This window comes from Lutra lutra, chromosome 9 (genome assembly GCF_902655055.1).
Source record: "Lutra lutra chromosome 9, mLutLut1.2, whole genome shotgun sequence".
Classification (NCBI taxonomy): domain Eukaryota; kingdom Metazoa; phylum Chordata; class Mammalia; order Carnivora; family Mustelidae; genus Lutra; species Lutra lutra.
Window position 1 is genome coordinate 29,553,422 of NC_062286.1, and position 24,815 is coordinate 29,578,236.

The window sequence follows — 24,815 nt, forward strand, 5'->3', positions numbered from 1 at the left end:
AAAGTCAGCCACTCAACCAACTGAGCCACCCAGGCGCCCCTCATCTCCTCTTCTTACAAGGACACCAGTTGTACTGGGTTAGGGCCCACCCCAGAGACTTCATTTAACCTTTATTACCTCTTTAAAGACCCTGTCTCCAAATACAGTCACATTCTGAGGTACTGGGGGGCTGGTCATCATCATACAAATTTTGGGAGTGGACACAATTCAGTCCCTAACAATATCTAAGAGATTTAATAATTAGCCTGTAAAAGCCTTTACATTACTAGAGAACCATTTGTAAAAATCAGTGGGGCAGGAGGATACAACTTGGACACAGATACTCACTGACAGTTACTCTCAGGTAGATTTTTTTTTTTTTTTCTAAAAAAATGGTGATTTATTTTGCTTTAACATACAATGGTAAATACGGTGGGATCATCAAGTTTCCAAAAAATTTTGCTGGGCTGACTTTACACAATTACAATACTAATGTAAGCTCATTAATTCTTCCATTTCAATGCAGCAAAGGATCCAATGGATGCCTACTAGCAGCTTGGCTAAGGATGGACATTAAAATCAGACAATACGCTGTAAATATAAAGTACTTTCCTCCAAGTGTGTATAAAAGTTTTGAAACAAAATTCACCATCTGCTCCACAGGACAGACGGTTTGGATTTAAAAAAAAAAAAAAAATGCTCCAGACCAGGAATAACATAACCCTGTGTAACAACACTTATAATACAGTTTAACAATATTTTATCAAAGACGTGTGCACTTGAGAATGAAAAAAAAAATCTGAAGAAAAACAGTAGCCAAGGAACTGCACAACCAAAAAATGAAAATCATATAAAATATTTCCACCACTATTTAAATGCCGAATTTAATCAAGCAATAGTGAAAACAAAACAAAACAAAACATCATAATACAACCTTCTGTTTAAAATAACAGCACTGTTCCGCCTCTTTTCCACTGAATTTTACATATGAACAGACTATATATACTGGTTTTTCCGAGAAACGTCCATTTGGTCTGTCACACACCAGTCAGGCTCGCGCTGGATCCTCTCCTCTCCTTTCCGAGGACACACACAGCTCCGCCACGGGGCCGTACTTCGGCCATTCCAGGCTAGGGGCAATGTCTCAAGTATAATACGTTTCTCTCTTCTCCTTTACACAGTGCAGAGTAGATGGGCTTCGGTTATGTGGATTCTCTTTTACTCCAGGTCACTGTCTTTGTCTAAATTCAAGGCAGTATTCAACGGGGTGCAGAAGTTGGGCTTGTCGGAAGGGACGTAGCCAGGCAGACACACGCACTTGTAGGAGCCTTCGGTGTTGATGCACTTGGCGTTCTTGCACAGGGACATTCGGTTGTTCAACTCGTCACATTCGTTTACATCTGCGATAAACCAAACCACGCAGGTCAACAGCTCCCCCAAGACTCTGAGAGGAGATGTAACCTAGAGCTTACCTGAGGCCCTGGGGCGTCCGGCCGGGGCACGGCCTGGTGGTTCTCTGCTCTCCCCCCGCCAGTGAACTGGACAGTCTTCCTCACTACTGTCTCTTGCAGTCATACTGATAATGCAACTTTGTACATCTGAGAGGTTCTAGAATTTTCTTCCCTATTTAACACAGCATGAACATTCTGCCGTCTTGACATTTTAGAGTCAGAACTCGAGAAAGCTGGAAGAACTTTCCTACTTCTAAGTTCCCTTCTGCAGGTACAGAAAAAACCATTCAGATCGGTCGACAGGAATACACAGAAAAAAAGAACCAAGCAAGTGAGCGGAGAGCCCTCGAGGCAGCCTCTGTAAAGGCTCAAGTTACCTTCTTCGATTTCTTTCCCCAGGAAAGTAATGCACTTGCAATACCTGTAATAACCCAGGTTTACCTCTCTTCCAGAACCACTGCTGACGGAGACAAGCAAAACTAAACTGGGGAAGGGGTTGCTGGCGGAGGGAGTAGAAGCACCACAGGAAGAGGAAAAACCCGTGATTCAAGGGCCAGGCCCTGGAAGGTGGCACGGGTCACACGAGGAAGAACAAAGGTATGCTGACCAGTCTTTTGAAAAATAGAAGGGATGGCCGTGTGAGAGACAGGGAGGGAGGGAGAGGAGTTTTAGGAGGAACATTCTCCAGAATGATTACCACCCCAGTTATATTTTTTTCGGATGTTTACAATCCCTTAAGCTGGTGTTGGTACTGGGGAAAACACTACTTGCTGTAGAGTCAAAAGTTGAAGTTAGAATCCAACTAATTACCTGGAACATTCTGTCCTTCCCTCCTGAAGTAACACAATATGAGTTCTTAAATGAGCTGTCAGTGCTATTTTTTTTAAAGTTGTGGTCAAATATACAAAACCTCAAACTGGCCATTTTAGCCACTTTTAACTGGATCGTTTGGTGGCATGCAGTATCTTCACACCGCAGGGCAACCATCACCACCGTCCACCTCCAGAATGTCTCTCCTCTTCCCAAGCCGACACCGCGGATCCCTCTTAAATGTACTCAATATTATATGCGATCTGGCCACAGGGGATGTTAGGGCAAGAATAACCAGCCAGAGGACACACAGCACCCTTACCGGCACAGGTCATCTTGGCCACGTCCAAGTGATACCCATCGAAGCAGTCACAGGTATAACCTTCCCGCACCCTCACACAGCGACCATTCTCGCATCCATTGAGGATGCCACACTCTTCAGCCTGCAGCTCCTCAAAGCTATTTAACAAACCTAGAAAGGAGAAGACAGGAGCCAGGTTAGAAATCTGAATGAAGCGTCCGTGGCGCCTGGGGTGGCTCAGTCGGTGGGGTGGCCAGCTCTTGATTTCGGCTCGGGTCATGATCTTGGGGCTGTGGAATCAAGCCCCGCTTTGGGCTCCGCGCTCAGGGCGGGGTCTGCTCGAAGATTCTCCCCCTCTCTCTCCATCTGCTTGCATTCTAGCTCTCCCTCTCAAATAAATAAATCTTAAAAAAAGAAATTTGCAGCCTCTTACACCATCTTTTAAAACTTATGTAATTATCAGGGTTATGGTTCACCATATCTACGTGTTTCAGACACCTGTTTCAGATACCTTCAAGTGAGCAGTGAAATTTCATGCTGAATATACCTGTACAAAACATTAAGCACACGATATTAAAAACTCTGTATATATTGTCCATGAGTAGCCCCACATCTTGAATTCTGATAGTGTATATTAAAATCACAAAAAATGATAAAGTATGGATTTTGGTCTTGCCCTTACTTATCAGAAGTGTTTATCTAAAATTCCAAATTTCCTGAGTTTCTCAGTAGGGCAAAATGGCAGAACATCTTTCAGGATGGGACCAATGGAAGTCACTATCACAGGGCAGCAGACATTTGCTCAGAAGATCTGCAGAGAATTTCAGGCTGTGGTTTTTCATTTGGAGTTCCCCAGAAAGCAGTGAAAAGCCAGGCTGGCCTTGCCCCATAAAGTCTGTTTGTTTGCTCTAGCTTTGGAATGAGCCTTACAAAAGGGCTCTCAGGAGATCAAAGGATAAAGACAGTAAAAGGGACCCGAAACATTCTGATAAATGAGAAAAGTACATCATACTTGTGTTTAGAAAGCCAAAAATCTTTTTTTTTTTTTTTTTAAGGGAAACAAAGAAGTCCTTGTCTGGCTCTTTTTATAGTTCAGATATCTTTAAACTGATTTAGAGCTAGGGTTTAGTAATATAAAAACAGATTTAACAGGAATCACGAGTGTTCAGCTCTCTTTCTAGAGAGAAAAGTTGTAAATATAAATCCACGGTGACACAGACACACTGTTGATGTAGGCTCTCCGTTCCCCCCACCCCCTACCCCACTTCTGAACCTCATCATGTATCTGCTTTAAAAAAAAAAAAAAATTCAAAATATGGCTGTAACTCTCCATCTGGCCTCTGAAGTAATTCTCCAGTGTAGCTGCAGGGGGCAGCAAAACATCACTGCTTATGCGGGGCTGCAAGGTGTAACTCAAGTGATTTTAAAATTAAAAACAACAACAACAACAAAAAACCACACCCAGGGATGCCTGTGTGGTTCAGTTCGTTAAATGTCTGTCTTTGGCTCAGGACATGATCCTGGAGGTCTGGGACTGAGTCCCGCACTGGGCTCCCTGAAGAGGGAGCCTGCTTCTCCCTCATTCTGCCTGCTGTTCCCCCTGCTTGCTCGCTCGCTCTCTCTCTCTCTCTGGCAAATGAATTAAAAAAACAAAAAAATAAAAAAAATTAACACATACATGACAGGCCCTTTAAAAATTTTTGAAGAGGAGGAAAAAAAAAAAAGTGAAAGGCCATCCATCCAGATTTTGTCTTTAGGGCCCCAAAGCCAGTTTTGAAAAATACTTTAGAAAATAAAGTCTTAATTTATGAAAATATTTTCAAATTCTAGGTACTAGGGCAAAATCATTTTGACTTTATAAATACTAAAAATTTTGATTATTACAGAAATTAAAACATGGAATTAAATTTTGAAAACTCCTAAACACACACATCAAGTAGACTCCCGAAAATACTTCTAGAAGAGTCCACAAAGTACAGCCCCTGCTCCAAATATGGCCGGCTGCCTACTTTTGTAAATACCGTTGTACTGAAACACAGTTATCCCCATTCGCTGACATGTTGTCTATGGTTGCTTTCGCGATATCCGAGCAGGGCTGGGCAGACCCGCAGAACCTTTCGCAGGCCTGCAAAGTCTGAAATTTTTACTCTCTAGTCCTTTATAAGAAAAAACTGATTTCTGCTCTAGGAGATTCTACTTTTATAGAATACTGCCTTAACCAAAGGTATCCCCAAGCTATCAGTTCAACTTTCTTAAATAACCAGAAGTCAGGAGATAAGAAACCTCAGCCTTCCCTCTGTGTTACTCTGTACCCAATACAATCATTTCTTCAGCAGGGCCAGAAAGTCCTTGCTCCTGGTCTGGGAAGGAGGAGCTATTTCTCATAACCTGTTATAAGTTTAAAGGACATTGACATAGTCAAAGGTCAAGGTCTAAGAATTGCATCTCAGCTTCGTATGTTGCTAAATAGGAAATTGATGTGACACCAACATGTTTATTTCTTAACATTTGTAGTGGATTAGAAAAGAGTTTTAAAGCAACATCAGCATTAAAAAAAATAATAATAAAGTATACAAGTCAGAACATTTCAACATGAAGATTCCTGGAATCTGGACTCTACCTAATGTGACAGAGGTGCACACAGGAGCCAAGTGACTGTGCCATACATAGCTGCTTAGAGACTTAACCTGTTACTTGGGATTCATGGGGCAGGCCAGCTGGGCTTCCTTTCAACCTTAATATTTCTTCTCCCTTTTTATTTAAAGGTAGATGCCTGTTGACTATGCCTGTAACATAGTCATAGGTAAGTGCAGAAATTGTAAGTGCACAGTTTTACACCTGTCAGTGTCTTTAGACTGAAGTAGTGCATGGTTGTATGTTGTTGATTAAAAGCAAAAATCAGAGGTATTAGAAGTTGGGAGGGGCACCTGGGTGGCTCAGTGGGTTAAAGCCTCTGCCTTCGGCTCAGGTCATGATCCCAGGGTCCAGGGATCGAGTCCTGCATCAGGCTCTCTGCTCAGCGGGGAGTCTGCTTCCCCGCCCCCCCCCCCCCCCCCGCCTGCCTCTCTGCCTACTTGTGATCTCTGTCAAATAAATAAATAAAATCTTAAAAAAAAAAAAAAAAAGAAGTTGGGAGACTGGTTATGCTTGGGGCGGGGGGCCTGGCTGGGAAAGGGCTTCAGGGGGCCTTTTGGATGCTCGTAATGTTCTACACCTGGGTGAGGGTTCCACAGGGCTGTGTTAATCAACTCGGCAGGACAGATACAAGGCTGTTTTCATTAAGCACTGTTAATTCTGGAGAATTATCAATATATATTTCCATCAACACCCCCCTTAAAAAAACACAAAAAACAAAGGAAGGCAGAAGAAGGAAAGAGAAGGGGAGGGAACAATGGAAATACTCTTTGACTCAGAACTGAAGTTACTCCAAACGTAGCCACAGAGCTTGGGTTGCTCCTCGGGAATCAGGTCATGGCTAGTGTGCTTTGTTCACAGGTAACAGGGTCCAAAGAAAGAAAAGGCTTCACTGTGTCTGTAATTCAGCAGTGTCTCCAAAGTCCTAACTCCAACTCCCCGGTCTGCAGGGATTTCCCTGCCTGGAAAATCTGGTGTTGCTTTCCCCACTGCAAGGAGGGCCCCTCTGGGAGATGTGGACGAGGCAGCTGGGATCCACACTTCCCCATTCCCATTCTTGACGTGAGGCAACCTATTCTTTCCGATACTGCATTTGGAATTTGAAAAGCTGTGGCTTCCCCCAGAGAAACCTTTAGCTTGAGTGGCTTCCTTATCCAGGACACTCCCGTTAACTGTCATTTTTTTTTTCCTAAATGGGATCAGGGATCCCAGAGGCACACTCCACCTTCCACGGAAAAAACTCTGCACACAAATCTTGGAGAAGCCAGCATGCATCACTCCTTACTTAATAAATCCCCCCTGAGTGGATTCTCACAATTTCTGACCAGAAGCACAATTGTTTTACCTCCCACTCTAAAATACCTGTAAAGATCAACTTGGCACAGTTGACATGTCATTTCCTTGTGTGAAAAAAAGATGGCAGTTGTACCCAGGCTTTCAAGAAACCCTGCCCCTTATGTTAGACCATCATGGAATGGATAAAGAAATGATTTTGTTATGGATATTAGATCTTTTTTTTTTAACTTTAAAAAAAGTGGACCTATCAGTATCCCACCAGCATGCCAATAATTTGATCCAATATCTCCCAAACTTGAGCATGCATAAGGCTTACGCAGAGGACGGGTAAAACCTCGGGGTCTTACCCCAGTGTCCCATTCAGTAGGTCTAGAGTGGGGCCCAGAAGCTTACATGTCTGACAAATCCCCAGGGGCTCCCTTCTGAGAATCACTGGGTAACCTTTAACCACAGCTTAGCTTCAACATAACTGAAAAGTTTGGCTTACGGTCCTGAATGAAGTAGGGATCGGCTTCTGGAGCGTACTGTTCGCTGAAGTCCACCAAAGCATCCCGTCCATATGGGCGCCGGCGTCCCGTGACGGGGATGTTACACAGCTGGGCATAGTCGTCTGAGAAGGAAATGACAAGCCGCGTGAGACATCATGGCTGTTTGCTGGCACCGGGATATAACCCTCACAGCTCAGAGCACCAGGGACAGGCCCAGCCCCCGCCCCCCAACACATGTGCACCACTGGGGCCAGAGCTGTCTCCGTACTCTTTAGGGGAGCTATAGTCGCCCCGCAAACAATGACATGCTGGAGGGCGTCACTCAGATCCTACATGGAAGACCAAACGCAGCGGCCGAGCCGGTGGTAGGCCGAGTTCCAGGAGGGTAAGGAACCGTGACATGAGCCAGCGCTCAGAGGACAGCAGGCGTTTTAGAGGAAAGACTTTATCTGCAACCATCAGGTGTTATCGCCGTGAAGGTACAGTCATTCCTACCGACAGGGACATTCGTGTTCATTTAGAAGTGACAGAAAAGTTGGATCTCTGGTGATCCCAAAATAACACAACCTGGCAACGATGCCCGTATTGTGACTATTCTTTTTCTTTTTTTTAAAGATCTTATTTATTTATTGGACACACAGAGAGAGAGAGATCACAAGCAGGCAGAGCAGCAGGCAGAGAGAGAGGAGGAAGCAGGCTCCCCGCTGAGCTGACCAGAGCCTGATGTGGGGCTCGATCCCAGGACCCTGAGATCATGACAGAGCCGAAGGCAGAGGCTTAACCCACTGAGCCACCCAGGCGCCCCATGTATTATGACTACTCTAATTCTACACTCAAGGCCGGGTCTGGATGAACAAAGTATTACCGTAACGGTGACGGCGACCGTCCCAGTGTAGTAACAGCAGTAGCAATAAGAGTAGCTCACAGTCCAGGACGCTGGCTCTGTGCCAGGCACCGTTCTAAACACTTACTACACGTTAAGGCACTGAAACGCTCGCACCGGCCTACGAAGAGACACCATCATCACCTCTGCTTTACTGTCTCAGCTCCTCTGAAACCCTTGCCTTTACCTCTTCCACACCCCACACAGATCCTTCTACAGTTACCACTTTCCAGAGGCCATATTCCTACTCTAAGCTGCGTCAGCCCCAAGGCCACCTTCCAAACTCTCCAGTAGTTCCCTCACAGGACCCAGCTGGCGCACGGGATCTTGGTTTTCCAGATGTTCCGGGGTTACTGAGCGTGCAAGGCATTTCACGGTCCTCGGCTCTTGCTTGAGTTTTGGAGCAGAGTTGTGGCAAGGTCTAGAGAAGAGAGCTTTAGAAGGGGGTGCTTCACGGTCTGGACACATGTTGCACCGAAATATACTGCCCAAGGATTTATCCAGGATGGTGAAAATCCTGGGGCTCCTCAGACTTCAGAGGCTCTGCCAGAACCGGGGAGCCCTGTCTGGAGGCCCCAGAACTGGATGGACACACTCAGGACAGTCACACAAGGCAAAAGCCACACTTGGCCGGACCGCAAATTGGGGGTAGTTTTCCTCTCTTCTGTTTCCTCCTGTGACGTACGAAACTGAAGAAATGCACTAGGACAGGAATGCCTGGGTGGCTCAGTGGGTTAAGCATTTGCGTTTGACTCAGGTCATGATCCCAGGGTCCTGGTGTCGAGCCCCACATTGGGCTCCTTGCTCAGCAGGGAGCCTGCTTCCCCCTCTCCCTGCTGTTCCCCCTGCTTGTGTGCTCTCTCTCTCTCTGACAAATAAATAAATAACATCTTAAAAAAAAGAAAAAGAAAAAGAAATGCACTAGGGCAATAGTGTGAATTCTCGGGCTTTTTTTCTGTCCCCACTTAAAGGAGGCAAAGGTGTGTGTGTGTGTGTGCGCTCGCGCCAGCACACATGTATGCACATACATACATTCTCACAATTCTCTCCCAGAACTGCACAGAGGAAACATAAGGCCAGAAAAGACCCCAGACTGGTAGGATTATGGTTGCCCCTTCCTCAAATTCTCCCTGTATGAAAGCATTCCAGGAACAGCATATGGACCCCAGATACGCCAACACCTCTGAACAAAACCATTTCAAAAGAAATATTAATTTCATTAAGGAAACAGCTAAACCTGGAAAAAGATCCTCAACTCTCCCTGCCCCCAAACCCACAAAGAGAACACAAATGGTTGTCGGTTCCGCTTCAAGTTCGAAAAAGAATTAAGGATTTCCCCGTGAGAGCAACATTGCCGGAGTGTTTACAGGTTTCCAGAGCTGAGGTCATTTTCTTTCCTGACGTTTTCTGTAGGTTCGTTGTACATCTGAAAGGGGGAGTGTTCAGTATCTTACACCCAAGCAGCGCTTGTGGATCAAGAGCAGGTATTCAAAATAAATTCATGTTCTTATTTTGTAAAACTGAATCCGGAGGTGGCTGAGCACAGTCCTAGCTGACCTCTGCTGGGTGGGGAGGCCCTGCTGAGCCTTGAGGGTCCTGAGCTGTTGAATGACATTGGGTCCTTCAGGGCTGCCTAGCCCTTAGGCCTGGGTCTTCCCCTAGATCATCCTTCCTCCTCCATGGAATGAGCGGGTCCCTCCCCTCCCAGACCTCACCAGCCGGTACTGCAGAAGAATAGGGCCCGCAGGGAAGTGTGAAGGGGAGGTACAGCTAGCTGCTTGGGAAAGGGGGCACCTGACCCGAAATGAAGACGACGAGTAGGATTTACTTTGCCAGAAAAGGTATTTGGGATTTATTTGAAAGAGCTTGCCCAAAGGCGTCAAGAAAGCAAGCTGTACGCTATGTTTGGGCACTACCACGCAGTTGCTAAGGTGGGCTTCTAACTGAACCCGGCTGGTAAAGGGGAGGAGGGGGGGACCTCAGGGATGCACTGAATCTTCTTTCCCAGCCCTTTCTTCCTCATCCATGCATTTTTGGGATTCTAGAACTTACTGTCCTTTGCTGACTTACTTTCTCTTACACATTAAACATTCCACATTTCAAAACAGTCTTGGTCAGTTATCAGAACATGATTTCTGCATGAAACATACGCTCTTTCGTATCTGAGATGTGCCACGTTCCCATCATCACCAGGACATGCACTTTGAATTATTTTTCTGGAAGCACGGACTGGTCTACCTTAATCCATTTGTGCCTCCCTTCCCGTCGTGCACATCTGCTCTCATTCTTGGCCGGGGTCAAGGGTGAAGTGAGTGTCGGGGTGACGGGAGGAACACAGGCTCTTCTGGAGCCAGAAGCTGGGGCTCAAAACCTGACTGAACCACTTACTTTCCAGTTTAGCAATTCCGGGCAGGGATCAGTTTCCATATCTGTCACACAGGGGTAACAATTCTCATCTGTCTACCTCTGGGTTACTGATGTATGAAAATGAGATAGCATTACGGAACTATCCTGAATTTTGAATCACCAAGGAAACGGGGGTTCCAATTTATCTCAGGTAAGAATCGCTAAGTGCAAATAAAGAAGGATTTTCAAAGACAGGAAAAGAACAAGTTTCAGTGTCAGCAAAAGGTAAAGGCAGTCGTCAGCGGGCAAAGAAGTGCGTAGCAAAATAAAGAGCAATAAAGCACGCTCTAGATGTTTTAAAATATTCTTTCAAAATTATTTGGAATTTTTTTTTAAAGATTTATTTATTTATTTGACAGACAGAGGCCACAAGTAGGCAGAGAGGCAGGCAGAGACAGAGAGAGAGGGAAGCAGCCTCCCCGATGACCAGAGAGCCCGACGCGGGGCTCGATCCCAGAACCCTGGGATCACGACCTGAGCCGAAGGCAGAGGCTTTAACCCACTGAGCAACCCAGGCACCTCTTATTTGGAATTTTTGAATACATGGAGGGAAACTCTTGCTCAGTAAATACAGGAAGATGTCTTCATGGACTTGATCTCAAACAACAGGGGACAGAATGATTTGCTGCCTTGACACACTGAATTACCTGGTCAGGCAGTGAGAGCAGAAACACGAGATCAACGGACCTCAGAGAAGGGGACTGACATTCAGCAACTCTCAGTATATGCCTGAATCCTTTAGCGAGGTCCTGAGTACACAGACTTCTCATCCTCTTCAGGGTAGCGACTGGAGTATCACAGAATTATCTGAGACTTCAGCAAGGCATCCCCTTCAGGAACTGTGCATGGGCATCATTTCTAGCACCTGCTGGGCCTCTGAGCACTCCAAAGCCACAACCAGAGCCCATTCTAGCTTGGAAGTGCATGGCCTTGGTTATCCCGAGGGCTGGGACATGGCTACACTCCAGCTTGGGGACACAGTGAACTGTGGTGGGCGGAGGGTACAGAACCCAGGAAAAGCAGATCCCTGAACTAATTCTACAACTTCCCAGGAGAGCACCCAAGACTCCCTCAGCTCTCCATTTCACCCAGCTCAGCGTGTGGGGATGAACACATACTGTGCCTTCTCTAAAACACCTTTTACTTAAACACATCAATGATGATTACGTGCCCCGTTGCCTAGGGATGGATACAGAGAAAAGTTTGGCTTAGCAAAGCTAATACTTGAGGCAAATACCATTTCTGAGCCACCATACAATGTGTTCATCTGGGATCTAGCCCGATACGAATGTGAAATGAACAGGAAATGGAAATATTCACACCTCAAAGCCAGCCGTGCATTCTTCACCCCAAGGACAAATGAGAAGGTCTTGCTCAAAGCTATGAAAGACACACATGGGATGGCAGGGACACCGTCACAACCTGGTCTAAACAAGATCCAGGCCATCGATCACACTCCTTTCCCTGGCATGGAAGATTCCTATGACAGATGGTGCGGCTTTGATTTTAAATTGGAAAAAAAAAAAAAAAAAAAAAAAGTTTAGAAATTACCCCCTGGAGCCACTGGGTCTGGGGCCTCTGCTGTCAGCAGCACTGAGAAGCACTTTACTCTATCCTGGCAGGAAATCTCTCCTGATGACAGGCCCATCTGCAGGGCTGGTCTGGACCGTCACACGCCACGATGCCACTCTGGCATGTGAGGAGACCGGGAGGTGAAGCTTTAGTCCTGAGACAGATTAAAGCCAGCTGCTTTGAGAAATGAGGACGAGGCTGCATTTCACTGTCTATACATCGAGGCTAAAAATTCAGGGCTCTGAAGTTTGAAGGGCATTATTTTCAAATAGAGGAGGACCAAGGACCGATTCTCCTACAATAAGAAGAACCGGTCATATTTTGCTCAAATTTCTCAGAGTCTTCCACACGTATTACCGATTGATGATGGTGTTTGGAAAACACAGACGCACAAGCAGGACACGAAGGGAGAGGACAGGGAGGATGGAATGAGCATTTCCGTGCGAGCATGCCGAGCCGGCAGTATAAACAGGCATTTGTGACTGAAATCAGCAAAAACTCTGAGGTTAAAAACACAGTCGCCAATGACAGAAAATGCCAGCCAGCACCGATGACAGAGGACCGTGAGTGAGCATTCCACCGGCCATGTCACACCCTGAGGAGCTGGACACCTGTTTGGGGTGGGTGTGTGGGTCTCTACTTATATTCTGCTCAGAAAAAAAACTCTGACCCACAGAGCCTGGGGAAGAGGCCGTAACCCTGCTTCCCGGATATTAAAACCTGCTGAGCTATGAGAGAAAACAGGGTATACTAACAAGGAAAAGGACCCAGAGTCAAAGGTCTTGGGTCCTAGTGCTGCTTTTCTGCTTTCTAGTTCCTCGGACTGGACCTATTTTTTTGAGCTTCATCTGCTCAACAGGATTAGGGTACCTGCCCTTGCACTCTTAAAGGCAAGTCACTGTTTCATTCTGTGACTGACTCATTCACACATTCCGCCAGACACGGAGAGTTATTACGGGCAGGGTGGGATATGGGAGAGAGGAAGGTCACGACGATGCTGTGAACAAGGGTGCATACATGGTGACATGTGCAACAGTTGATCAGGACCACAGAGAAGGTGATGACGGCAGCCAGCCAGGAAGGTTCACCTTGGAGGTGAGCATCTGTAAGGCGGAGGCCAGCTAGGTGAAGAGGAGGAAGAAGGTAACTCAGAGTCACAGGCATATGTTAACAGATAAGAAAGCTTAAGAGAGGGTTGCCTGGGTGGCTCAGTTGTTAGGCGTCTGCCTTCGGCTCAGGTCATGATCCCAGGGTCCTGGGATTGAGTCCCGTGTTGGGCTCTCTGCTCAGCGGGGAGCCTGCTTCCTCCTCTCTCTCTCCCTACCTCTCTGCCTACTTGTGATCTCTCTCTCAAATAAATAAATAAAATCTTAAAAAAAAAAAAGCAAGCTTAAGAGAAACAAAAAGAGTACCATGTAAACACTGGCTACTCTAGATCCCTTCTTTAGGAACATCGGAGAAAAAGGAACGTGAGCTCTCAGGGATAATTTAGTTTCCCTGCGTCAGCTGCTGTGAGCTTTTGCACACATTTTTCACTTCCATCTCAGAACACCCTATGAAATTATCACAATTAACTCTTTTGTTTCTGATTTATCCCGTCACTCATCCTACTTTAGGTGAGAGATTCAAATCGAAACTGGTCCATCTGCAAAACCAGGTTCTTTTCCACTGCTGCCTTTCAGAAACCCCGCAAAGAAAATTATTCAGTGCGCTCCCTAGACCGTAAGCCCCAGGTAAGTCCGTAGTTCGGCCATAAGCATTTGCAACTGAAATTCCAGGGAGAGTAATAACCATGAATGCTGATGAGCTCAGCCCCACCAGGGTCAGCTCTATCATTAGCAGGATTTATGTTTATTGAATGTGCTCGATTTATTAGGTGAAAGAGATCAAATTGCTTAATGTTCAATTAAACTGTACTTGTCGAGGACAGGGAGGTAATGAAGTCTAAAGTCTTGGCAGGGTTTATGTTCTGTGGGACTCCCGTAAATGTTAATGCTCTAAGGAAACTCATGGACCACAGACCAGCCGGGCTCCCCCACCCCAGCAGTCACCGAACGCTGCCCTTCCAAGTTCAGTCACTCTTTGCGTTGCCAACAGATTGCTGTTTATTTAGCTGGACTCTCCCGGAGAGACAGATTAGTTGGGTACGAATGCCAAAAAGTGGAGGCTCCCTCTGCTTTCTAAAACCTGGATCTAAAATTTATACACTTGTAATGGTATTAAATCATGCCACGTACGAAAACCCTGAAATAATGATTGATCTCTTGTGAATTTCTTATTAAGGACGGCATGAAGAGTTTTCCCCATTTCTAAATACCCAGGGCTTTGCAAATAGAGCATTCAAGTCTTACATTCAGGCAATCACAGGGGACATGGGAATGAGGTAACCTCTAATGTTTGATAGGAGAAGACTGAACAGTACAATAAACAGGCAAACAAGAGGACAGTTCAACATGTTCGTTTTCTCAACTGATTTACCTCATATTTTCTAACTGTAAGACACCTACACCATTTTATTTTATTCTTTCCTGCTCTTTAAATATCACTCTGCAGGGGCGCCTGGGTGGCTCAGTGGGTTAAAGCCTCTGCCTTTGGCTCAGGTCATGATCCCAGGGTCCTGGGATCAAGCCCCGCATCAGGCTCTCTGCTCAGCAGGGAGCCTGCTTCCCCCCCCCCCTTTTTCTGCCTGCCTCTCTGCCTACTTGTGATCTCTGTCAAATTAATAAATAAAATCTTTAAAAAAAATATCACTCTGCAGTGACAATCTGAGAAGGCAACAAATAGCAAAAATTAGTAGTATGTATCAGGAATACACTGGGTTTTCTCTTTTTGCATTAACCAAGTAAGAATTACTTTAAAATAGGAGCTAAGTGTGTGCTTCAGAATAAGGGGGAGGTTGTACAATGCGGGGGATGTACTAAATGCCACTCAACTGTTCACTTGAAAATGGAAAATTCTATGGAGAACCTAGGTGGCTCAGTCAGCTAAGTGTCCAACTCTTCATGTCAGCTCAGGTCTTGATCTCTGGGTCGTGAGTTCAAGCCCCATGTTCAGATCTACACTGGGTGTGGAGTTCACTTAAAAAAAAAAAGTAAACTGCAAATGCTTAATTTTCTTACGTGAATTTCACCTAAAAAAAAAAAAAAAAGTCATGGGACGCCTGGGTGGCTCAGTGGGTTGGGGCCTCTGCCTTCGGCTCAGGTCATGATCTCAGAGTCCTTGGATCAAGCCCCACATTGGGCTCTCTGCTCGGCAGGGAGCCTGCTTCCTCCTCTCTCTCTCTTACTCTCTGCCTGCCTCTCTGCCTACTTGTGGTCTCTGTCAAATAGATGAATAAAATCTTTAAAAAAAAAAATTAAAAAGTCATGAGAACCAAAAATAATACCGGAGTTCAGCTAACCTTTTTATTTTTAACTGGTAAAATGAGGAAACTCATTGATCTCTGTGGGCCTTTCTAGTTTACATAGTCTATGATCCTGAATAGAAAATCTTTACTATTAGGCTGCAGAATCCAGGGAAGACAACTTGTCATGGAAACGTGTGGTTGTGATAGAAGGTAAACACCACGGGATGCCAGTATCGAGTTCAGCGATGCTCACCTAGATGTTTCCAGAATGATGGACAATCATGGAGTTTAATACACTGTAAGAAGTCAGTGTAACCTGTAAGGTTAGTCTCTCATTCACTTCTCTGCTGAGGAAATGGAAGTCCAGAAAAATTTAATGATATTCCAAAGACCAAGTGAGGATAAATTCTCAAAATAGAACATTTTCTTTTGCTAAAAACAAATTATTAAAATATAAGGGTAAAGGTGATTAGGTTTCAAAGTATAGTATTTTAACATTGTTCTTTTAAGTTTTGAAGCAAAGAAAGCTGTATTAATATTTGTTCAAAACTAGCTTGAGGGACGCCTGTATGGCTCAGTCAGTTAAGCGTCTGCCTTTGGCTCAGGTCATGATCTTAGGGTCCTGGGATTGATTGGGCATCATGTTGGCAGGCTCCCTGCTCAACGGGGAGCCTGCTTCTCCCTCTTCCTTCCTCGGGCCCCATCCCTGTGTGTTTGGTCTCTCTCTCTCTCTCTTAAATAAAATCTTTAAAAAAAAACTAGCTTAATATTCTGAAATACAGATCTCAAGGTTATGAGATAAAGATACACTGTTAAATCTGTTATAATTTGAAGGGCAAATTCTAGGTAATTTATAGAATATTAAAGTAATCCTAAACAGAACCAATATTATTATCCACTCAGTACAAAGTAAAACTGAGCTTTTTAAAGATGATTTTCCTATATATTGCCATTTACTTTAATCTGAAATGACTCTCTTTTACCTTCCCCTCTGGATCTATTCAGAATCAGATAACGTCTCGGTAGCTCTTGCTCCTGGCAGTGATTTCTTTAGCTACGCTCTGTAGGTACTCACAGATGACCATGTGAATGGCATCTTCTAGAGTGGAGCAGGGCACAACCAGCACCACCGTTCACAACAGCTCTGCAGGCCACTGAGACTTGAATCTCAGAAGGAAGCAGGAGGAAGGCATGCTGTGTCCTAAGCTCCCCAGTGAGCTAATCTTTTGAAATCTGCTTCTCTTTTAAGATACTGGCTACTGATATGGAGCCAAAACAGTGCCCTCCCTAGCTTCTACTCCTTGCAGATCTGTGTCATCACACAGGAGTGTGATTGCTTTCTAAGCACTTTCTCGATGCTTTTCTCCCAAACATCACAGGCCCAAACTGGGTGTTGCCTGAAGGGAAACCAGATAAACTTCCTCGTAGCCCTGCTCTGCCAGGCTTGCCTATTCTGGCCAAGAGGTCAGAGGCACGGGTGGCCAGCAGCTTTGTTCTAAGCACAGCTGTCTCATAAGTTCAATTAAGAAAAGGTCAGAACAAGCACAATGTTATTTGAATTCAAAACCTCAAACATAAAATGCAACTTTCAATAATTATGTGCAGTGGCTTCGCCACAGCTCCATTCACCACATTTCATCCTCCTCCGAGGACATTCCAACTCCTCTTATCACTGCAGAGGGGGAACAAAAATCATCACAGCAGCAAATTGTACTTAAAATATGTGAAAGCAAAATTTCCACGCGGAGCAAATCACTGAACAGAAAATAACACTGGAAAGGTGTTTCTAGAAACTGACTGCCTATTTGTAATCTCTGATTTCAAGGGAGAAAGCCCGAGCTGCTAAACATTGTATTTTTGAGGAAAATGAAAACGCTTGTTCATTAAAAATACAAGTGTTGGGGCGCCTGGGTGGCTCAGTGCGTCAAAGCCTCTGCCTTCACTCGGGTCATGATCCTAGGTCCTGGGATCGAGCCCCCCATCGGGCTCTCTGCTTGGCGGGGAGCCTGCTTCTACCTCTCTCTCTGCCTGCCTCTCTGCCTACTTGTGATTTCTGTCAAATAAATAAAATCTTTAAAAAAAAATAGAAGTGTTGCTTTTTGTCAGCAGATGGCTCATTTGATGTGTATGTCTTAATTGTTCTGCTTTGTCTCTAAAGGAAAAAGATTCTAATAGGACATCTAATAGGACATCACAATCAAACTGACTCTCTGTTCAGAGTATTTTATATAAGAATGGGGCCAAATACCTTCTTAGCCCTTCGAGGCAGTACAGCTTTTAAGAAAATAAGTACTGAATACAACGGACACCGCAAAGTCCAAGCTGTGTGCAAACTGAAGTTTCGGAAGCGCTCAGGACCCCAAATGGCAATCCTGTCATCAAATTCTGCTCACACCGAACTGTTCTCTCATTGTTCGGGAGCCCTTGAGACAATCGTTTCCACCGGTTCTCAGAAGAGTTAATACTCTGCTTTGCAGTTTAGCAAGGTCTGCAGCTGGTGTTCCAGGCCCATGCTGGCTCCCGAACCCCAGGGCACTGGGTTTGGGTACTATCTGGTTCCAGGACACACCTCCAGAGAGCTGTCTCCAGTACTATGGCAGGAGATGGAGTCTGTTCTCCCCACTATTAGGGCTGGGTTGTCGCTGGCGTGTTTATTCGTTTTGTTTTTTTTTTCTTTTTCCTTTTTAGCTGTCCTTACTCCGAAAACACACCAGGTTTCCTTTTTTCGTAAAAATGTTTTTATTTTTATTTTTTTTCATAAAAATGTTTTTAAACAGTGACTACAACGTATGATCTTAACCTGAATGTGACTGACTTGTCTGGTGCTTTCTATTTGTCTGATGCACCTGCCCAAAGCAAGGTTGTTTTTAAAAATGCACTTTTTAGCTTCATTTCTAGTATTCTTCCTCTGAGGCACTGACCCTCCTCTTTGTAGCAGGCTTCTCTGTCACTCATCCCTGCGGACTCCTTCCCCCCCTCAAGTCCCATCTCTTCTTCACAGCCTGACCTGCCCTCCGCCCAGCGGGGGGGTGGGAGGAGCCCCTGGCTAAGGGCTAAGTATTCTACCTCCTCCCTGCCCTTCCCCAGCATGCATGGGGGAGGGGGAAGAACTGAAAACTAAGGTCCTTCCGTGAGTGTGATTTCAGCGGGCAGTGAAGAAGGCCCACAAAATGCAAATATTTATATTTATTTTGTATATTGTATTTGTATTTGTATATTGTATTTGTATATTTATATACAAATTCCTTATAATAAATGAATGAATGAATCAACCAATCAAGAAATCCCTCTTTTATTGGGTCAGTTTTTCTGGAGAACTCTGACCCCCCAGCCTACCTTACAGGCACAAGGGAAGTTAATCGTCAGTCTGAGCCATCAGGGTGGTGGGGAATCTCCCCCGCAGGGTGAGCACCAGGGTGAGCTGGTAAATTACGGGGAGTCACGCGCAGATGGGAGAAAAACTTTTGCTAATTTTATCTGCCCTATTATTCTCTTCAGAGTCCCTGTACTAGAGGATACTGATTATAAAAATAATAGATGAGAAACCCCGCTCACATGGAAGGAATGAAATGTGCCCAGCATATCACACATGGACGCTGAGACTCCCACGGGACTATACACGCCCCACGTGATGGTCCCAATTCTCTAATAATGGACAATCACAGCCATGAATCTTTCCAACCAGTGACTTCAGCTGGCCTGAGGTGGAAATTCTGCTAGTAACGATGTACATGAAGCCTAGAATAGGAATACTCTTCTGTTAAGGTTTGAGAATTAGGTTTTTGTTATTTTGTATATTTATAATGTTTCGGAGGACCATGTAATAGAGAATCAGACAGAGAGACCTTATGATTCTAATCTGAAATAAAGCTGACTTTAGATTAGGACTTGTGTTGAATGAGAATTGAGAGAACTTGATTATATTGGTAAATAGGATTTAAACTTATTAAAAATTAAATTTGTCATTTTAAGTTTCATTTATTAGATTTATAAAAGCTGCTTCAGCACTTAAGAAGAAAACGCTGATTAGGATTGTGGGCTCTCCTTTTCCAGTATATATAAAGTCCTGGAGAGAAAATCAAATAGATAAAACTTATAAACGGAGACCAAAGTGTTAAGAGAGTTAATTAACACAATTTCGATATAGAAGTCATTCTAAAGGAAAGTTTTATTTCTTCCTTGATTTATTTAAAGGTTCATCAGAAAATAAAGTTTGATCTTATTATAAACATAATGGACTTATAAGGAGCAGGGCAAAATGTATAAATTCTCAGGAAAATCTAGGTTCTAACATTATTTTGCTTTTTTTACTAAAAAAATTGATACATTGAACACACTGAATGTTCATCTAAAAGCCAACATTAAATGATCCTTTCCAGCCATAAAGCCTCCCTTAGCTTACATATTCGTAGCTTTGGAGACTGGAAGGGCATGAAAGGAGCAGTGTCTCTTGGGATTCACTGAGCCCTTTGACTCTGTGAGTCCCCAAACACTCTTCCAATTTTTCATTGTCTTTAATTCTTGCCTCCTTTCAAAGAAGACTTCTAGTACCGAATAAAAGGTAGCAGTGGGGAGAAGTATCAGCTCAACTCATTTCCTGGAACAAGATTTGATTTGCTAACATCTACAGAGCATTTCCTGTGATCCAAGCATCTCCCATACATTTATCACATTTAACCCTCGGACAACCTATTGTTGCTGCTGCTGCCATTTGACAAACAAGAAAACTGACGTAATGATTACATCACAAAGCTGTGTCTGCCTAATTTGCTACTAAATTTTATTTTGCAACAGTCCTCTTATAGGAAGAAAAGCATTTTTACTCCTTTCTAGAAGGTGTAAGAGGAAGTAAATACATCTTTTCCATAAGAAACATAAATTGCTCACTTGCCATGCCATACAGTATCCCATTCAACCTAGTTCCACGGATACCAAGGATTACGTCCCCGGGAACGGGACCACTTACTGCTCTATGTATCTACGGCAGACATTATGTGTGCAGGTTTAGTAGCCAGAATTTAGGAGGCCTTTTATATTTTTCCAGGGCGACTTCAATGCTCCACTATAATTTATTAACAGCTACGCTTCCTTTAATCATCATATTCAGGATCGCTGATAAAAAATGATCAATGCTTTTGTACTCAGAGAGTATTAATTACCATATTACCATATTAATTACCATATCCCCCTTTGGATAAAGGAAACTAAAGTAACTTGTCCAGAGCAGCCGACTGAAGCAGAACGGAGAAACGAGAAAGAAAGAAAGAAGCAGAAAGAGAACGAGATCCCTGGGCTGCCTCAGCCGAAGGCAGTGACCACTCACTGTGCCTCGGTTGGAGGATGTTCCAAAGTTATTATTAACATTCTTTGGAAACATGTTTCTTGGAAAAGGCTTTAAGCCATGACTGCTGAAAGGACCTTTGGAACCGCTGCCCAGTTATGATATTTTTTCAAGTTCAGTCCATGACTCAAATCCCTGCCTTCCTTCACACCTCCAAGGGTATTATGAAACTTCTTACACAGAGATATTTGGGAATATGTAAGAGCCGGACATGGATATGGAAGAAATCACCAGCTCAATTGTTCAGAATCAGATTCCAAAGTCTTTTCCTTTTGCAAAACCATATGAAAAAATTGGGGGTAGGTTAGCTATCAGGAAGTGTTAAAAAAATTGGTGTTGCAGCAAATGGAGAATTTATTAAATAAGGGTATCACATACACATTAGCCTGAGACAACATTTATGAAAAAACTCTTCTAATTTAGTAAGATAATTGTATAGTATGTTAGTTTTACAGAATTAAAATTTATACTTCATGTAAAAGGCAAACTGTACATCTGTTCCAAAATTTGTTGGCTAGTGCATCCAGGTGTGTAATAAATAATGAAACGAAGGAAGAAATATGTAAGTAATTTAAAACTGAAAACAGGTAAACTATAAATAATTTAAGATGGCTTTTCAACCACAGTTTTTATTCCTAATTATACTTACATATCATAGTTTAAAAATTCCCTAGTGACAGAATTGATTTAAAATTTTTCTTATGCTATAATGATTACATTTCCCCCACCCCCAGCACTCAAGTAGAAGCATGATTCGTATCCCCAGAACTAGAATTTCTGCACCAAATTTATCTCTACATTTCTATCTCCCAACTGTTCTCTCAGCAAAACTGAGGACCATTCCTCTCATTTTGATTAATATTAGTATTTTACAAAATTGTTTTAACATTTTCCCATCTCTTTTGCAGCACTAGTTTCCTTAGAGATTTATTTGTTTATTTATTTTTAAATTACTCTCACCTTTCCACACCTGACGTTAGGCATTAAGAATACTTCAGAGGGTCCAACACCTGTAGTGCAGTACACCATACTACCCATAGGTGGCACTCTCCGAACACACTAAAGTGTCCCATCAAAATTCCTTCAGTTTTAGGTCAGGACTTTAAGTCTTTATCTTCAATTTACTTAGGATACATCAAATTATTTTGATAATTTATTTAACAGAATCCTAATTATTTTAATGAGATAGCCATAGACATTGGGACCCCTGGGCATTTTATTATTATTTTTAAGATTTATTTGAGAGTGAGAGAGCACGTGCGTGTGCACATGCAAACACTCTAGCCTGAGCAGGGGGAGGACCTGAGGAAGAGAATTCTTAATTCTTAACTCCCCACTGAGCACGGAGGGGGCCTCCTCCCCTCCCCCATGGTTCTTGATCCCAGAGCCCTGAGATCATGACCTGAGCTAAAATCAAGAGTCAGATGCTTAATGACTGAGCCACTCAGGCACTGCAGCCCTGGGTATTTTAGATTCCAGTATTCAAAGTGTGTCTAATTTTCTTTCACATGTGGGTTAATGGGTTTTTATTCCCATGCGATAACAGCATCCCATATATCTTGCAATTCATAGGTACATTTTCCAGAAAATTCAAGTTTATGCTTTTAAGAACAGCAATAAAAATATTAAAAATTCATTTTAGATAAATGCAAGGCATCACCAAGTTTTACTTATCAAGAATTACTGCCTTGCTTTAGTCCCTTAATTCGTAAAATATATATTGTTGTTACTCACAGCAGTGTGCTAGGCTGACGCAGAGCTGATGACTCTGACACTGGCTCTCATTTGGCTAATCTTATCCCCTGGCTCTGAAGCTATAGTTTCTCCCGGTCCTATTAATGATGTGGGTAAAACAGTTTTCCCTGACTTGGTTTTCCAAACTGTGTTTTTTTTCTCCCAGAGTTTGGAATGAGACATCATGATAAAGAAATCAAACTTGTGGGTCCTCCCAAAGCAGTTCAGGCCCCCTCTCCTCAAACATTTTAAAAGCAGGCAGCACCCAAAGGTATGGAGAGGGAAAGGAGAAGAAGAGGCAGGAGTGGGAATGAGGGAAGAGAGGCCTCCAGACTAGGATGGGAAGGCTGAAGGCACACGATGCCGTCCACAGACTAAGCGCTGTCCCACCTGCAGGGTCGCCCTCAGTCATCCAGAACCTCGGCTAATGCCTGGTGTCTGGCCTCCCATCTAGCAGAGGATGAAGACGGGAACCTAAGTGGCCCCAGGAACGTACTGAATTATACGACTCTGCAATTCTCCTCATGTAAAGTTGCCCGGACACAATGTGTCCCCCTCCAGTCCTTTCCCCGGCATGTGGTACCAATCCTCAAGATGCCATCGAACTTCAGAGAACACTACTGAACCAGCCCCTCCTACCCTCTCCAACGACCAGTATTCTCAGACAGAGCTGCCGCCTTAGCAGGAATTAGTGCCCGTGACCTGTTGGACCAGAAGTGTGAAAGCCCGCTCCAGAGCCAAGGCTTTACTTTACACCGCACTTTAATGCTCGAGGCTGATGACAAGCTGCGATTTATTCCTCAAGTTCCCCGGCACTGTTTCCATCAGTAACTAATTGTTCCCCGAAGCAGTGCTGAGCTCCTAGGGAAACTGGACGGTTCAGTGCCTGAGAGGCTGGGATGAATCCAGTGCTTATACTAACACACAGACGATGTGGTCCTTTTCGACTCTCAGGATATCCATGAACAACATATTTAAAAGATTCAGTGACAGAAATGATGAGGAAATGTGTTTGAAAATCACACATTCTTTGTTTCCTCGTTGGAGAATTGGTAACAGCTTTAAAGTTGGTTTTTAACAAAATCAAGGTAGATGCTCTTAGATGTCTTTCGAACATCTTGTGTGCTGGTCTGAGGACCAGCGGCATCTGCGTCATCTTGGGACATGCTAGAAATGCCGAGCCCTGCTCACCTCTTCTCACCTAAAAACCAGAATCTGGTTTTTGATAAGATGTACAGGTAATTGGCACGCCCACTGATATCTATGAAGCAGCTGTCTCGAAAAGCAAGTCTTCTACAAGGACAATTACTTCTGCATTTGTCTATCCTTCATTCATGCCCAGACACTCTTAGATAACTGTATATTTTATAAGACCCTCCGATTTCAGGTACATTTGAAAAATGCATCTGACCTGAGTCACTCAGCAGTAAGTAGCAACAGCTGCTACTATCTTACGGCTTGTCAAAGACTCCTCTAGGTGTTCCTGTATTAACTTACTCAATTCTTAAAACAGCGCTGAGGTAGGTGAAATTATTTTCACATGAGGAAACAGAGGCACAGAGTGACCAAGTAACAAGGTTCTGTAGATAAGAAGTTGCGCAAGGAGGAGTCAAAGGCAGAGCCTGTGCTGACGGCTGTGCCCTGGCTCCCCTCAGGGACTCTATTCCAGCAGGAACGCCCAGCAGGAGATGGTCTGCTCTAGGTACAACCGGAATGTCAGGGGCTAATGCAGGCAGTGCAGGCTGGTCAGGGGACCCTGGGGAAACCTCTTTAATTTCGCTGTGGACCTTCTCTGTGGATTCAGAATGAGTGACTCCTAAGTGGGGCCTAAGACCATAATCGTAGGGATATAACAGAAATAATCGTAGGGATATAACAGAAATACTCCTTGTGGGCTGCTTAACTTACTCCTGTCCTCCGACTAAACCGTTTAGAACAACAGTTTTCAGTGTGTGTTCTCTGGAACCCTGGGGTCCTTCACAGATACCTCAAGAGCCTAAGTAGCTATTCTCCCAGCCAGTTCCCCCAGCATCTTTGAGGTTAATGAATTTATATGCTGCAGCTTAAAATAATTCAGTGGACAAAAAATTACCAATGTTTAAACAATAAAAGATTGAAAACCACTGACTTTGAGGATTTGGTGGACTATAGGCTAGAGATTCTTTTTGGAGAATTTATCCTAAGTACTGTACTATACTATACATATATAAATTAAGAGTGTGGCAATGCTAGTTATTATAATTATATAATGCTATTATAATTAGCAATGCTAATTATTTTTTAAATTTGCCAATGGGTACCATTCTTTTCCTGATACCCCATACCCTCCTAAAAATGTTATACAGTATGTATTTGTTCACACATATTCGTTTAAAATGTGTTTAGTCTTCCATAAGAGACTCTTAATCTCACAAAATAAACTGAGGGTTGCTGGGGTGGGGGAAGGGGCATAGGGAGAGGCTGGTTGGGGTTATGGACATTGGGGAGGGTGTGTGCTATGGTGAGTGCTGTGAAGTGTAAACCTGGTGATTCACAGACCTGTACCCCTGGGGCTAATAATACATTATATGTTAA

General features: G+C 43.9%; 1 protein-coding gene across 14 annotated transcripts in view; it reads right to left on the reverse strand.

The window, feature by feature from the left end:
- Positions 1 to 365: 365 nt before the first annotated feature.
- LTBP1 (latent transforming growth factor beta binding protein 1) overlaps positions 366 to 24,815 on the reverse strand; it is a 405,463-nt gene continuing 381,013 nt past the window's right edge. For all 14 annotated transcript variants that reach the window (XM_047745652.1, XM_047745654.1, XM_047745653.1 and 11 more), the window contains 3 exons: positions 6,959 to 7,081; positions 2,563 to 2,712; positions 366 to 1,379 (listed from right to left, as the gene is read on the reverse strand). In XM_047745652.1, coding sequence (XP_047601608.1) covers positions 1,198 to 1,379; positions 2,563 to 2,712; positions 6,959 to 7,081 — 455 coding nt within the window. In that variant the 3' untranslated portion in view covers positions 366 to 1,197. The remainder of the gene's footprint in view (positions 1,380 to 2,562; positions 2,713 to 6,958; positions 7,082 to 24,815) is intronic.